Below are 16,020 nucleotides of genomic sequence, written 5' to 3'. Positions count from 1 at the left end.
AAAAAATGAACAAAAAAAGTTTATTTTAACTAACATACATATGGATAGATCCAAGTCAATTCCATTAATTAGATTAGTGTTAAAAGTTACTTTATTTTAGTAATACAATTAATAAGAAATACACTCAAACTATTTGTGGATTACAAAATTATGCTATGGACTTTCAAAATGAGGGTGAGTCACCACAGATCATTGCTCAAAAAGCTGTTCTTTACTGTGCTATTTCAAACATAGAGGTAGAAAGTTGAGTGGAAAGAAAAAGTGTGGAAGATAGTGTGTTGTAGGCAGCTTACTGGGATGACAGCTTTGTGAGGAATTAGACAAGGCATTATACCAGAAAAAGAAATGCTTAAAGTAGACTGAATCAATGTGTGTAATTTATCCATTTATTGAATTTAACAGACTAGCTGTAAGAAATGACTGACTCTGAGATTTATGGTTCATGTTTTTTTTTTAAATAGAAAAGAAATAAATTTTAATTCCAACAATTATGATTTATATTTTGAGATACAAATAGAGACATTCCATTTACAGTAAGCATCATAACCGAATCCCTACATTAAGTCTAACTAAAACTTAACTCCAAGTCTAAATAAGTCTTAAATTTTTAGTGGGACTGCAGTTTGCTTCCTTTAGCTGGTGTTCTGTCAGGTTTTGTCCTCATAGAAATATAAAACCAAATCAACAGAGACATCCTCAGAAATTTTCCTTATAGAAGTTGAAGCCGAAGTGTTCGCACTGAGCTTTGATGACTTTGGCCAGAGCCGGAGCGCCGCAGTAAAACACATGAACTTTTCCTTTGTTTTCCTCGGACAGTTTTTGGAAAACCTGACAAACGGAAACACAAACAACAGAAGACCATATGATGGTTTGTTCACTTTCCCCGCAGCAAAATTCAAGAATTTTACAAGGTAAGATTTCAATCTTTTCCAGCACCACACCTTGGAGATAAATGTACACTACAAATGAACGAAGAAGACAGTTTCAATTCACTATTATATATGACATCATATTTTACTGTTATTTATAACAGTAAAATAGTATTCCATAGCAGGGACAAATTGAACTGAGATGTAACAAAATTTTATGTTTTGAAAACTCTCACACACTACAATGGAGTATTAGAGTATTAAAAAAAATAAAATTATGAGTATAAAGTCAAAATTGCAAGTAATAGTATTATGAGAATAAAGTCAAAATAATATCAGAATACAGTTGTAGAATTGCAGGAATATTATGACTTTCTTCGTGACCAGGTTGGACTGAATTAAGAAATGGTTCTTGGATGAACCACTCAAACAAAGCACTTAAAGGGGACATATTGTGCAAAATTCACATTGTGAACTTTGTATACTTCCATTTTGTAAAAACAGTATCTGCTTATAAAAAACACCCATCTATCTTTTAGCAATAAGTTCATGTTTTTGGTGTCTGGAAAATGAGCCGTTTTAAAATCCTCCTGACCACAACAAAATCAACAGGGCTGGGTGTTGCCCCTCACCTAGTAATGCCCAGCCCGTTACCTGGTAACCCAAGCGGAGCTCCAGCAGTTTTGGTCAGCTGGTTTTACCGCTGTATAATGGCTGCTGGAAAAGACAAGTGTTTTGTTGTTTTTCAAACATTCTGTGAATGAAAACAACAGATTTTTTTTTTTTTAAAGATAAAACTGGATTGCTGGCCAGGATTATTATAGTTAAACTAACAGAAACTGAAACTGAGAAAACATTTTTGTTAATTGGAATAAATGAAAACGGTAATTAATGGGAAAAACTATAACTAACTAGAACTCTATCACGTGTTTATAAAGTAAAATATACTAAACTTATAGATATAATTTTATTTGTTTTCGTGTAATGATTCTACTTATTAGCCTTTCGAACTGATGTGAAATGGATTTTTTTTTCTCCCTACGCAGGCAGTTTACGTCAGCTGTCAACAAATCATTCTCTATATTTCGTCTGGCGGCACTTTTGGTATTCCGCAAGACGGAAACAGCAACAGTTGGAAAAAACACCAGTCACAATAATTTAATAAATTTTTGTTAATAGCATTCATTATCCAACTGATGTGTACATGATCACAATACAATAGTTTGACTTCTTTGAATTCTGCACCTAAAAATTAACCAAAGGATGAAAAAACTACTACTATAACTAATAAAAAGTAAGCAATATTTAACTAATAATATCTAATAAATGTTTGCATATTTACTCAAAGATAACTAAAATGAATTGAATTTGACTATCAAAGTCACAATGAAGTGAAGGTAATCCTGGTTCTTCAGGGTCAAACTGAAACTTTTGGATGCATCTCTGACGCACCTGAACAAAACGCTGAACTTCCTGCCTGGATTGTCAGCAACTTTTACAAAGGCCTGGTCATTAACCATTTATTTGATCCAGAAGAAGTGAATCTAAAAGCTGCAGAACAGTGGAATGGCTACCAGGAACAAAACCTTTCATTTTGGGTGTGATGTCAGATATAAACTAATAATTTGATTAATAAGTGAATCATCATCATCCTCAGATGGATTCTCACCTTCTCCCATTTGGGTCGGCCTGGCTGAGTTCTGGTCCTCAGGCCTGTGATGGAGTCTTTCTCCTCTTTCTTGGCCAGAAGGTCGAGCGCCATCTGCAGGCCGATGGCCTTCATGTCGTTCTTGCTGAGCGCTGAGGTCATGTACATGTGCATTTCCAGGAACTGACCTGGCAAACAGCAGCTGTGTTAATAAACCCGACTTCACCTGAGGAGATGAGACTCATAACAAAACGATGCAACAATATGGACATTTATGAGTCAATGAAACCTAAGCTGGTGCTGTGAAATTAGACCAATATAACAAATTATCAGTTAAAACAAATTTTAATCATTTATTTCAGATTTATTATGAAATATGGTGTAGATAAGAATGCAAGGTATCCGTCCATCTAAAGCTGCCTGATCTTATCACTAACGTTTAATCAATAAGCTGCTATTCTCTTAAAAACTTGAGTTTACGCATTTTTGTTAAGAGAGATGATTGTCTTTCCAAAACATAAAGGGCTGTTCATTTTCTTTTTTTTTTTAGAATATGCTGAATTTAAAAAACCCATTAAATTTGATCATATTTTTTGTCAGCTGTATTAACACAGACTGAATAAACAGAAAACTGTGATTTTCTCACATTAATAAACTTAGACATATTTGTAAAATATAGCAAAACAGGAACCTGCTATACATATTGGTGAATAGAAAAATAAAAAAATTAAAATGAAATATATGAAACACTTATTTCCCCAATGAACAGAAATATTCATACAGAACTGTGGTTGGCCTTGAAGGAATGTTAAATCCTTGATTATTGGCATCATGTTTTTTCCATCATGTTACATCTTTTCTCCATCATCTACTCCATTTTTCTATTATCATATTCTAACCTTCGGAACACGTCAGTAGTTTTTAATTGAGAAGTTGACGCTTCGTTGCAGCTCGGCTGAATAAGTGCTATTAAAGTGACAAATAGCGCTAATTCAGCCGAAATAAACATTCAAGGAGCTTCTTGAATGTTTATATTTCTAAACAGAATTACATAAAGTGCTTTTTTTTTTTAATATCCCAAACCGGACTCTATTTGGACCGTCTCTCTTTCACGTCCTGGTATGGCCGCCATCTTTGTTCCTAATGGCTGCGTTAAGGATGACCATCGACGCCCTCTGCTGGATGGCGGCCAAACTGCAAGACTAAAAGACGTAAATGGACTGAAACTAATTTTAATTTATTAGATCTTTAATTGACAATTAATTGTAAGTTTTTTAATTGTTTTCATAACATGATAACATCTGGATCCATTCTTTCTTCAGCCCTGCAGTTTAGTTCTCAACCAGCTCATCTTTTTGTGACCAGCTACAGTTTTTTACTCTCACCCTCTGGCTCCCCGTCGGCCTGCTCCATCTCCAGCTTGGTCAGCAAACTAACAAACCATTCAAAGGACTTCTGGTCTCTATTGATCCAGATGAAGTCGACCTGCAGAGTGGAAGCAGACGGAAACACGTCCGCCACATCAGATCGGACATGTTAATGTCTCAGGACAGACTGCAGGATGACGTGTTCTTACTTTACGCAGCCTCATGTCGCTATCTTTAACGTTTTCACACCCTGTGGAGCTACAGTTGGGATAGGTGTGCTTTCTCATGCGATACCTGAGGTAGAACAACAACTGGGTTAGAGTCAGGTGGCTCTCATTAACATCAGAGCAGACAGGAAGCCCTGCCTAGAGGAAATGTGGGAACTCCGCTCTGAATCTGGATTCAATGTTCATTATAGGAGATGATGAAGATCATCAAGCGGACCTTTGAGCAGCTTTAGAGGTCAGGTTGAAAGAGATGTAATGGAAAAGTGGAGGCGAGTAAAAACTTCAGTGGAAGAAAGAGAGAGCGGATGGATGGCTGGACGGTAAAATGGTTTAATTAGTAGCTCTGTGTGCTCTCTACCAGTGTAACCAGTATAACCAGAGGACAGGGGATGGACTGAGTGTTTGAAGGTTTTCTCACCGGTACATGATGCTTTGCAGGATGGAGGCGAAAGGTGTGATTCCTATTCCTGCTCCGATTAGCACGGCGTGTTCCGAGGCGAAGATCTGCCGGGTCGGAGTTCCGTACGGTCCGTCTACGTAACACTGACGCATAAAACAGACACACTCAGAACTCAGGATGCACTGATACACTTTCTTCACATCTGATACCGATATCTGAGGTTTGGCATCGGCCGATGGCTTGAAATGCTTATTTTTTTCAAACAGACATAAATGCACTGAATAACCAATTTATTTGATAACTCTTAAAAACACCAACAGCTTCACAAGCTTGGTCAAACATGTAAAAACCTTAATTTGTTCAGTCAGTGCAATTATGAGTAGAACAGCCAATGTAAAATAAATAACAAGGACACTAAAACTGATGAAAACAATCTTATTTACTTTGGTCAAACGTAAAATTAAACTGCAACAAATCTTCCTTCAAATGGTTCAGAAAGTGTAATAAGGAATTTTAAATGTAAGGTAAAATAAATAAATAAAGCACGGTGTCACGCAGAACACAGAGCATAGAATTAGACTGAATAGATCTGCTCTTACAGATCGGGAACATTGTCACTGATACTCAATCTAGAATTTTCCTCAATATCAAGATCGAAAAAGATACCAATATCGTATCGGTGCATCTGTACTCAGAATCATCTGCCCTGGCAGATACTCTTTTTGTGATGTTCCAACATCACTGGATCTTATTAACACTGCACAGTTATTCAGCCGTTTGTGTTTCTCTATCATATAAAATACTAATAAAACACATTGGAGTCTCTGGTTGTAATGAAACAGAATTTAAATTAGCTGCAACAGTTTGGCATAACTGTGTAAACCATCTAAGCACCAAACAGAAGCATCATAAAGCAGAGATAGGGAGGAATATTTTCTGTAGGTTTACATCCATCTTCACACTTTGAAGCGACATGAACAGTGCAGAGGTTGGTTGATTTATCAGTTACCAGATTGGTACCTTTATGTTGCAGAATCTGTGATTCTCACCAGACTTGGCAGAAACCTGCAGGTAAAACAAGGAGCAGAGGATCAGACCTGAGAGTTAAAATGTCTAAATAGGACAGGATTTTGTTTTACAGTTTACACTGCAGCAAAACAATTCACTGTACAGATTCATTGCAGATTATTATGCTGTAATGTAAACATGTTTGTAGGATGATGATGGATGGATGGATGTCAGCTGATACTAATAAACCAAATAATTTTTTCACTTGTTTACATTTAAACTTTAGGTGAAATCAGATTTTAATCAATTTTTAATCAGAACTATCGGTGTGTTTCTTTAGCAGCTCAGATCTGAGATCTTCTCTGAACAGCGATGCTGCACTCAGCTTATTTTCTGACAGAGGGATGCTTTTAAACGAGGAACCATTTTAAAAGGCTGCAGTGTTTCAGTGTGTAATTTTGGTTGCTAGAGGCACAACAAACATAAAACCCTCCAGCATAATGTCTCCTCTCCTTCGGATCTGTCTCGGAACTGGTACTGTTATCCAGCCAATCAGCAGCTCTGACCTCTCTGAGTGGTGGGACCTTTCCTCTCTCTGTGAACCCAGACTCCTCTGGAGGAAACTCCACCTGAGTCTCTGGGTCCGAAGCTGATCCGGACTGCGACCCGTTCTGCCGGAACATCGTCAGCTTGATGGTGTCATCCTGGTTCGAAGCCACGGCTTTCTGTGACTCTGAGGAGAGGAACATCTGGTTCTTCTGAGGAGCACAGAGGTCAGTGATAAATACTGTGTTTCAGTTATTGTCCAGTTTAATTCAAATAAAATTCAAAAATACATTATTATCCCAAAGGGAAATAAAATGTTGTTATAACTCATTTAATTAAGGAGTTATTGTACAATAACAACAATTTGGTCTCAATTGCTTCTAAAAACAGCACAGCAATTTAAAAAAAACATCTAGCTGTTGTTTACTTGTTTCAAAAACTTCCATAATGTAACATCACAAATCAGCAGGCACTGTCAAACCCAGGAGAGTTCCACCCATAACCTAGCAAACCAAAGTGAGCTCCAGCTCCTTTGGTCAGCTGGGTTACTGCTGTATGTGCCGTACAATGGCTGCTGGAAAAGACAGGTGTTTTGTTGTTGACTTATTATCCAGAAACCACTTGCTGCATTCTTGTTGGTTGTGCAGAAGGCTCTACTTCTGCTTTTCAAAGATGTACTGCGTTAATTTTTTCCCAGCTGGGAAGTTGGAATTTCCCAGTTCTGGGTACAACTGGAACCACCTGCAGAGCGTCCAGATGTTCCTACCTGCTGCCGCTTCTCCTGGCGCCGCTTTCTCAGGCTGGTGGCCAGCCGCTTGGGACAAACCGCCTGGCTCTCCGGCTGCCTGAAGTATTCATACAGCCGGTTGGTCCACTGGCCCATGGAGCGCACATGTAGCCACATGGTGTCTGCAGGTCAGAGGTCATGAACAGACAATGATAAAACTGTACATTTATTTGATGTATTTGGTGACAAAATTCAAACAAATTTCAAAACTGTGAATGTGACCTGCTGAGAATTTAAACTTCAGAAAAGTTTGACTTCCTGAAAGGATTTAGGTGAATTTTAATGAGAAAGGGGGTGAATGTCTGTTCACACCTGGCTGCTCGGGGGCGCTGCTGATGGTGAACGGGTGCCACTCGTACTTGGCGATCACAGGGATGTTGATGTAGATGTAGTCTCCAGGTTTAAACTGGAAGAACTGGGGACGCCTGATCACCAGGTGAGTCACCTGTTTAATTCAGGAACAGAGAGCATACAGGGAAATGCAAGAAGACATGGGTTTAAACATGATCAGTTTGATCTCTGCTACTTAACATATGCAAATTATATTATATTGTTAAGCAAAAACTGATTTATGTGGTTAACATTTACTATGTATTTAAAATTAACCAAAGATATCAGAACTTGTTAAATTACAAATTATGTTTGTGCTATTAAAAAAACAGGAAGAAAAAATATTTTTTTTAAAAAGGGAAAAAGGGAACATGGGAAAAAAGAAACAAAAAGGAAAAACTGGAAAGTAGAAAGATGAAAGAAAAATGGATAAAAAGAACAGAAAAATGAAATTCAGTAAAAAGGGAAAAAGGAAGGGGAAAAATGTGAATAAGAGGAAAAGCACACCTAAAAAAATGACTGCTGTATTTGGTATACTTCACTATTGCATGTGCAGATTAAAAAAAATTCACAAATTTCAGGATTTTAAAATAAAAAGTCCTATTTTTGTTGCCTGCGATCACTTCAGGAAACCACTGGAGTGGATGTTTGTTTTGTGCACCTTGGACGGCAGCAGGTTGACTTCTACGATGTAAAGGCCTCCGATACGAGACACGGCGATTCCCACAATCTTCTCCAGCAGGAAGATGAAGCCTGGAACCACAAACCACTTCCAGAAGTTTGCACAATGAATGATGAGGAGGATCCAGACCCATATGTAGGACAGGTGAGTCCAATAGAACACCTGCAAGAGACACAACAGGTAGAGATTAGAAAAGTACAAAGATAATCAGCTGTTGAAAGAGTCATGAAGCAAACTAGTTTTTCTGAGCTGTTGCTTCCTGGAGTCTGTTGAAGTTTTAAATATTACCCAATAGGGGTGGGCATTTACAGGAAAATGTTATTGTCTACCATTTATCGTAATAAATTTCTTATCATAATATTTTGATTTATCAAAAAACTGTCTATTTTCTGGATTGTTATTTTTATTATTTTTTTCCATTGTTTGTTCAAAAAAGATGGATCAATAAATTTGAAAATATGATTCAATGCAGCCACTGTGAGCAGTTCAGTGATACTAATCACATTCATCTGTGTGACTTGGGTTCAGATGAAGGGTACTACAATTAATGAGAATATTTTATCGTTAATAATAAGGGTGCACCAATTAATCTTTGCTGATTTCCTTTATTTTGGGAGATTGGTGATCGCCCAAAACTGACATGTGAAACTGATCTTATCCCCCAATCTTATCTAACTTGGCAAAGGTCTAAAAATCAAACTCTGTCCTCTTCTGCTCTCCCGTGAGAGAGGTTTGACTGACAGGCCAGACCACCAGGTCATGTCTGCATGTTTGCAGTTAACAATAGACAGCCCACTGTTACCAACTCAGCAACGTTTTTGGCCATGGTGAGTGTAAAGTGCCAGTTGGAATCCATGAAGTTTACCAGAAATTGCACAAACAACCATCCTCCACTGTGGAACAAGATGGCTGATAATGTTAATTAAATATTTGGAAGTATGACAATCACAAACTGAACGGCTAAAACTCACAAAAACTACAGACAGACGCAGAAAGTCAATGTCATGAGTCACAAAATTTTTCTTCTGTTCGCTGACTGGCTCGGTAAAAAAAATCTACTGGAGGGAATCCTTGTAAACGGGAGAAAGACCAACCTGTTTGTGAAGCGAGATTTTAATCGAGCGAGCGGAATAGGATTTCAAAGGCCAGGCTAAGTTTTTACAGATTCAGACCTCGAAGTGTCCGCTGCGACGGACGAAGGTGCTGGAGCAGAACACCATGAGGCAGATCAGCAGCTGTAGGATGACCCCGGTCAGCGACGCCGTCCCTTTCACCCAGCCGATCCCCGGCCTGGTGGTCAGCAGGTACTCCCACAGACTGAACCCCCCGCTTTGCGACTTCCGGGCTGAGATACACGGCGTCAGAACAGGTATAATTAGCTTCTTGTAAAAACAGTTTCTGCAGGTTTTACCAACTCAAATTTAACATTTTAAAACGTTTAAAAATAGTTATGAGTATAATTTGAGATCTATATCTCCACTGAAATGTACGAATTTTGTCCAGTAAACTGGAGAAAGATTTTAACTTACCCGTGATAAACGCAAATAAGCTAACAAGCTAGCCACCTAGCTAGTTAGCAAGGGTCAGTTAACTAGCAGTCAGTTAACGGTCGCCTCAACTCACAATCACAACATAAAAACACAATGAATATGCCTGAATGCCACTCAAACTTTAAAATAAATAATAAAATAATGAGAATAAAGTAAGAAAATAATAATGTCATAATATTATGAAAATAATATTTTATTATTTTATTTATTTTGTTTAACGTTGTACGAGAATAGTCAAGTAGAGAATAAAGTCGCAAAATTACGACTTTATTCTCGAAGCATTAAGACTTTATTTTGGTAATACTACAACCTTATTTTCAATCTATGACTTTATTCTCATGTTTTTACGATTTGTATAATTATTACTTTATTCTTGTATTATTTCGACAAATAGTCAAAATTTAAGATCCGTGATTAACATGTTTTAAATGTTTTAAGAAATCAATTTAAAACCCCTAAAGCCTTAATTTAGATACATAGATTTTAGACTTTATACAACATCTTAAGGATGCGAGGAAACCCTGAAAAATCTCATTATTGGTCAGCAGGTCATATTTATGCTGAGTACCAAAGTTGATGACGTGTGCCGCTGTGTGCACTAGTGTGAAGAAGAGGATGGCGTAGCCAACGATCTGATGCAGCAGGATGTTCTGGTCCAGAGGAAGGATTCTGACGACCCAGGTGGCCCGGAGCCACGTCAGACAGCGGCGCAGCATCAACACCTGGAAACACACAAACACAAACTAGGAAAACTGATTCAGATGAGCTGGAGGCTCATTAAACCTAAACCTAGACAGACCTACTTGGTGTGTGTTTTGTGGAAATTCGATGCAATCGTTCTATTAGATAGACTACTAAAATGTACTTTTAGGTATTAAAAAAATATTAGTTAGTTCTTCACTATTTCAGCCATGTTATTAGGAGCCATTGTGGAATGTCCAAAGAGCCACTGGAGGGTTAGGAGCCACAGGTTCCAGACCCCTGATGACCAGGTAAAGAAAAACAAATCGCTTTTTCTAAGAAAGGAGATTAAGGTCACTGAGAAAATCTGACTTTAATCACAGAATCCTGACATTTCTCAGAATAAAAACTATTTATAAACCATCAGGCAAATCTAGTCGTAAAATCTACCAAGTAAATCTGAGATGGGCTTTCAGTGTGGATAAAGTGCAGGTTTACAAATCCTGTAACAAGGAAGAAAAGATTTTGTGATTATTTTTCATATACAAGCAACATATCTGACATGCACCTAAGAATGTTTGGCTATTTATTTGGATTTTGATATATATTGACACTGAATAAGAATTTGGAGTCCAAAGTCACAATTCTGAGACTAAAAGTTATAATTATGAAAGAAAAAGTCACAATTTGGAGGAAAAAAATGTCAAAATTCTGAGCGGAATAGTTATAATTCATAAGTAAAATATCTGAATTTTGAAGAAAAAAAATAGAATTCTGATTTAAAAAGTCTGAATTTTGAGGAAAAAATCAAAATTCTGATAAGAAATTTCAGAAGTGAGGAAAAAATAATTCTAAGAAAAAGAGAATTCTGGGGTTAAAGACAGAATTCTAGAGGAAAAAATTCACAATTAAAAACAAAATTCTCAGAATTCTGAGGAAAAATTCTGAATTCTAAGACTAAGTCAGAATTCTGAAGAATTATATTATTAAGGTCAAGATTCAGAGTAAAAATCAGCATTTAATTTATTTTTTTAGTGGCTCTAATCGTCTTCCATTCTCCATTTTCTGCCATCTGAAACAGTCATTTCAGCTGTTGACCTACCATAACAGCCATAGCAGAAATAATGTCAGTATTTGTTATATTTAAGTAGAAAAGGTGCTAGCTGGTGACGATATTTCTGCCATACCATCACAAAGGTGCAGTTGAAGTTCAGACACTGGCCGCAGCCCTTGGCCAGCATGAACCAGCCGCCACCTTTGCGGTGGTACAACATGGCGGCGACGAAGAGCATCAGGTTGAGCAGAACGTAGCCGCACAGGAACAGAAGCTTCCGGCTGTTGTTCTGCCAGTAGGCCCGGGTCAGGTACCGGGGCGTCTGAGGCTTCTTCTGCTCCTGATCCGGCGGTTTCAGCCAGTTAGCGGCGCTGTGGACGACAGCTGTTAACACCCGTCTTTATGACATCATAGAGCGGAAAACAACGCGCTCACCTGATGGTCAGATTCTCCATCACCTCCGGAAAGTTCTCCAGCTCAGCTTTCAGTTCTTCGAAGGTGATGGAGCCGCTGCTGTCTTTGTCGGCGGACTCGAACAGAACCAGTGTCAGGTCGTCCAGTTTCTCTTCTGGCAGAGAGATGGCGCTCTCCTGCAGACATGACTTCAGAACCGTTCTCAGCTCGTCTGGGTCGATGGAACCGCTGCCTGTTAGCACGAAACAAACACAACATTTTACATTTCTGCCAAGAAACTCAGGAAATTTCTGGAAAAAACAAGGAAATTTATGAACTCCAAAAGTTAACAATTTGAAAGAAAAAATGGGAAATTTTGATATTAAACTCAGACATTTTCTAGAAAAAATAAGAACATTTATGAGCTTGAAAAGTCAAAACTTTGCAAGAGAAACGTTTACATTTTGAGATTTATCTTAGAAATTTTCTTGAAAAATAAGGACATTTCTGAGCCTGAATAGTCAAAAAATTAGCAAACAGGTCAGACATTTTCTACAAAAAATAAGGACATTTCTGAGTTCCGAAAGTTGAAAATTTCTGATAAAAAAAAAAATTGTGAGATTAACCTCAAAATTTTTCTAGAAAAAAGTTATAGGTTTCTGAGCTCGAAAAGTAGAAATATTTACAAGAAAAACATTTAAATTTTGAGATTAATAATAGAAATTTTCTAGAAAAAAACAGGTAAATTACTGAATTTTGAAAACTGAAAATTTGCAAGAAAAATTTTTTAAATCTTAGAAATTTGCAAGAAAAAAATGACATTTTTGAGCTTGAAAAGAAAATTTGTGAGAAAAAATTTGAAATTTTAAGATTTCTCAGAAATGTAGAAAGACATGAAAATTTTAGATTTTCAAAAGTTGGCTGTTTTTGGCTTTTCAAAGTCAGAAATTTCCATGTTCTAGAACATTTCTGAGATAAATCTAAACGTTTTTGGCTAAAATTTACACCTCCTGTATTAATATCTACAAAGGCCTTAATGCGCCGTCATACATCTCTTCCCTGCCTCCACTGTTTACTGTGATAGTGCGAACACACCGTCGACGTCGTAGACCTGGAACAGGAAGCGCAGCTTGTCAGTCTCGTCGCCGTGGATGAGGAGGTTCAGAGCTTTGAGCAGCTCGTCCAGACTGATGGATCCGCTGCCATCCGAGTCGAACAGAGCAAAGAAACGCTCGGCAAAGAAAGACTGGAAACAAGTAAAATATATTCAGAACAAACTGTAAAAACACAAGACTTCCTGGAAACAATCATAAAGCAGCATGAACATGAAAAACCTTCAACAGCAGCATGAGTTTGGTTGTGTGCTCCCTGCAGACAACAGAAATATCTACCCTTTGATGTGCAAACCGTACAGGTGGAGATCAAACTGTGTGCATAAACATAGTTTGAACTGAAATGTTTCTGAATATTTCTCAGGATCAGAATCTGACATCAAACTTTCTGTGAGAAAGTTAGAAAAAAAATCATTAAAGAAGCAGTATTATGTATTTTCCAGCCACATAGTGCCATTCTACAGCACAATCAAGTAACTATGGTACCTTCAATCGTTTTAAAAATTCTACACATATCAAATATGACTTAATATGACTCTTTTATGTGAGGCAAAAAGAAGCTTGAAAGCTGACGCTCTGAGGAGGAGCTGCATCTCGAAGGCGGAGCTGGGTTCGACCAGGTGTTTTGCACAGCTGAAAGGTTACCATGGAGATTAAAGGATTTTTTTTGAGAAGCATAGTTGAGCTATGCACGTTTCTGTCGTAGCCAAAAGGCGCAGAAACTATTCCGGGTTCAGCTTTAAATTTTAATATATGGAAACCAGATATTTTTATGGAAAAAGAACAAGAACAAACATTCAAAATAGCAGCTTCTTCATTTCAGTGCCCAATAACTTGCACAATTAATTTTTACAGGGAAAGAAACAAATAGTGGATTTAAATCTTGTATTTTCAGTTTTTTGTGCCTCTACACCCTGATTACCTTATCTGGTAGAAGACCACCCTGTCTTTTTGCTCTTTGGTAAAATCAGGTTTTGTTATAAGACTTCTGGCTGTTTCTTACCTCTTTGACTTTGAGTGCAGTTTTAAACTCATCGATGTCGATTTCTTTGTCGTCTCCAGCGATGGTCTCAAACTGTTTGGTTACCCACTCCAGCCAGCGGGAATCTTCATCCACACTCATGATTAAAACCCTTCACTGTAGAGAAAGGTTGGGACGCCCAGCATGCACTTTTTCAGGGTCGGGTCACACAGGAACAACGTTTCTGCCTAATTTGTTACTAAAAAAAATAGGTGGGTATATTTTTTAAGTGCTTGGGCTTCTTTTAAGAAGCAGTTGAGACCCAATTATTATTATTCAACAATAACTTATTAAATTTGTTACAATAATATTTTATTTAATTTTGGGATAAAATATTTTTGAATTGCATTTTAATTTAAACTGGATAAAAATGTAAAAAGAAACAAAACCACAAAAAAACGTGTTTTTTGCATCATTACTTTCAGCCTCTGTTTTTGACATTTTATTCTCAGTTTTAAATTTGGCGTATTTTTAAAGTTTTTGTTTTGTCTCTCATGGCTTTTTTTATTGGGCAGAAAGTGTATGGAAAACATGTCAGCACTCCTGACTGATCTTTTTTTTTTCCATTGATGGTTTGAAAGTTACCACAAGATAATTTTCTCAAATCCATGTAGGGTCAAACATATCAGTTATAAAGCTGCGCCTAAAACAAACGCTTTTTGCTCCAAAATCAATGACACAAGGCAGGCGATTTTCAGCACCACTCAGTCATAATCATCCACCAGGAGTTGCTTTGGGAAACTGTGTTAAAACTCCGTTTGAGTTCTTTGAAAGAAAAATATTTCAATTTAAATCTCGCACCATCCATCTGTTCATCTCATGTCCTATTCGATACATTTTCTTCTTTTCTCCATTAACAGTCCAGCCGTTTGATAGTCATCTTGTTCTGCATCTAGCAGCTGCTTCATCATAGCAACTCAGGGTTCTGTCTACAGCTGAACATATTCCGACATATCAATAATCAATACTCCGAACTTGGGATGCAAAGTTGATTGATCTTATCGTCAACATGTTATTAAACTTTTAATAACCCTGCTCTAACAAGCAGCTCGGCTGAATGAGCCGAACATCAAACTTCACTTAAGCAGCTTGTCGAGTGTCTATATTTCTAAACAGAACCGCATAAAGTGCATTTTGCATCAAACACCGGACTCAGTTTGGGCCGTTTCTTTTTCGTGTTCTGGTTTGGCCGCCATCTTTGTTTCTGTATCGATCAACTGGCTCCGTTTAAGGATGACCAGCGACGCCCTCTGCTGGACGGCGGCCAAACTACAACACTAAAAGGCGGTCTGAACGGAAGTTAATCGATTGGGACTAATTTTAAATTAATAAACCAGCAATCGACAGTTAATCGTGGATTGGTTGATTGTTTGAGTCACTACTCCAAACTGTTCTCAGAGACGATCTGCTGCTGCGGTTCGCTCAGCCTTCAGCACCAGCTGATCGTCCTTCGGTTCCACACCAAAGAGCAGGCCGTTGTCATGGCAACATCAGCTCAGACAACACCGCCGCCATTGACACCAGAACCAGGAACGCTGTCTTTATTTAAAAAAAAAAAAAACTCCGATCAATACAGCTGATTATGTTTACTGATGATAGTTTGGTTTGCTTTGGGAAAGAGAAATCCTGTTGAATTTATTATTTAATCAGAGATTTGATTCACAGTCCTTCAGATAGTAACATAAATTTAAATTTTCTGTATTAAAACATTATTTTTTTTATTTCTACCAGCGTTGCAACAGCTCTAATTAGAAAAATAAACCTTGGAAGATGTTTGGAGAAACGTTTAAAAGGAGGAAAATAAAACAAAAATATTTCTGACATTTTTTTTAGAATAACTGGGGAATTAGAAATGTTTAATCTGAGGATTTAAGAGCAAAAAAACCATAAAGGATAAATAATGACATTATGGTAAGACTAACTTTTAATTAGTCTGCAAACTTCACTGAATGCAGATTCAACTGAAAATGACAAAAAAAAATTGTGATGAGAAGTTGGAGATCACAAACAGTTCTTCCAGAGCTACAGAGAAATCCACAGTAGATCTAGCAGAACATTTTCTTCAGTTACTCTTTCCAAGAACTTTGTAGTGTAATTTTTATTCTGGACCAAATCCACCAGAACTGTACTACAACTATTCAACTCTTTATCTGTATTTTATTTCTTGCTATTGAGTCTTATTTATTTAAGTAGTACCTTTTGCAGTGAAAGCAACTGAATCTGCTCTATTCTCAGAGGAAAACTTCTCAGGTCAGTTTTACCTGCTACAGTGGAAGTGGCTCTGTCCGGCTCGGGTTCTGCTGCTGCTCCAGATCTCCTCCGTCTGGTTCTGCTTCTCCTGCTGC

At 37.5% G+C, this 16,020-nt stretch overlaps 1 protein-coding gene across 1 annotated transcript; it reads right to left on the bottom strand.

Annotated features, from left to right (window-relative positions):
* Nucleotide 1: 1 nt before the first annotated feature.
* nox5 (NADPH oxidase, EF-hand calcium binding domain 5) lies at nucleotides 2–14,041 on the bottom strand. Its single transcript, XM_088006166.1, has 16 exons — nucleotides 13,658–14,041; nucleotides 12,638–12,788; nucleotides 11,585–11,795; nucleotides 11,283–11,520; nucleotides 9,983–10,136; nucleotides 9,037–9,209; nucleotides 7,844–8,026; nucleotides 7,165–7,297; nucleotides 6,832–6,974; nucleotides 6,086–6,277; nucleotides 5,532–5,576; nucleotides 4,530–4,654; nucleotides 4,094–4,178; nucleotides 3,903–4,002; nucleotides 2,539–2,705; nucleotides 2–828 (listed from the first exon to the last, which is right to left on the bottom strand). The coding sequence occupies exons 1-16, from the start codon at nucleotides 13,775–13,777 to the stop codon at nucleotides 697–699; spliced, it is 2,352 nt and encodes a 783-aa protein (XP_087862292.1). The 5' UTR covers nucleotides 13,778–14,041; the 3' UTR covers nucleotides 2–696.
* Nucleotides 14,042–16,020: the final 1,979 nt, after the last annotated feature.

This window comes from Poecilia mexicana, unplaced genomic scaffold (assembly GCF_051168715.1).
Source record: "Poecilia mexicana isolate PSO_F unplaced genomic scaffold, ASM5116871v1 scaffold_6, whole genome shotgun sequence".
Classification (NCBI taxonomy): Eukaryota; Metazoa; Chordata; class Actinopteri; order Cyprinodontiformes; family Poeciliidae; genus Poecilia; species Poecilia mexicana.
This window is presented reverse-complemented; position numbering and strand designations above follow the sequence as displayed.

What these genes read in the sequence shown, in the direction of transcription:
- nox5 (XM_088006166.1), bottom strand. Translation starts at nt 13,777, where the DNA reads ATGAGTGTGGATGAAGATTCCCGCTGGCTGGAGTGGGTAACCAAACAG. An exon ending in TCAACCTGCTGCCGTCCAAG is followed by an intron (nt 7,298 to 7,843) that starts GTGCACAAAACA and finishes TGAATTAAACAG; the next exon opens with GTGACTCACCTGGTGATCAG. An exon ending in GCCGACCCAAATGGGAGAAG is followed by an intron (nt 829 to 2,538) that starts GTGAGAATCCAT and finishes TCCGTTTGTCAG; the next exon opens with GTTTTCCAAAAACTGTCCGA.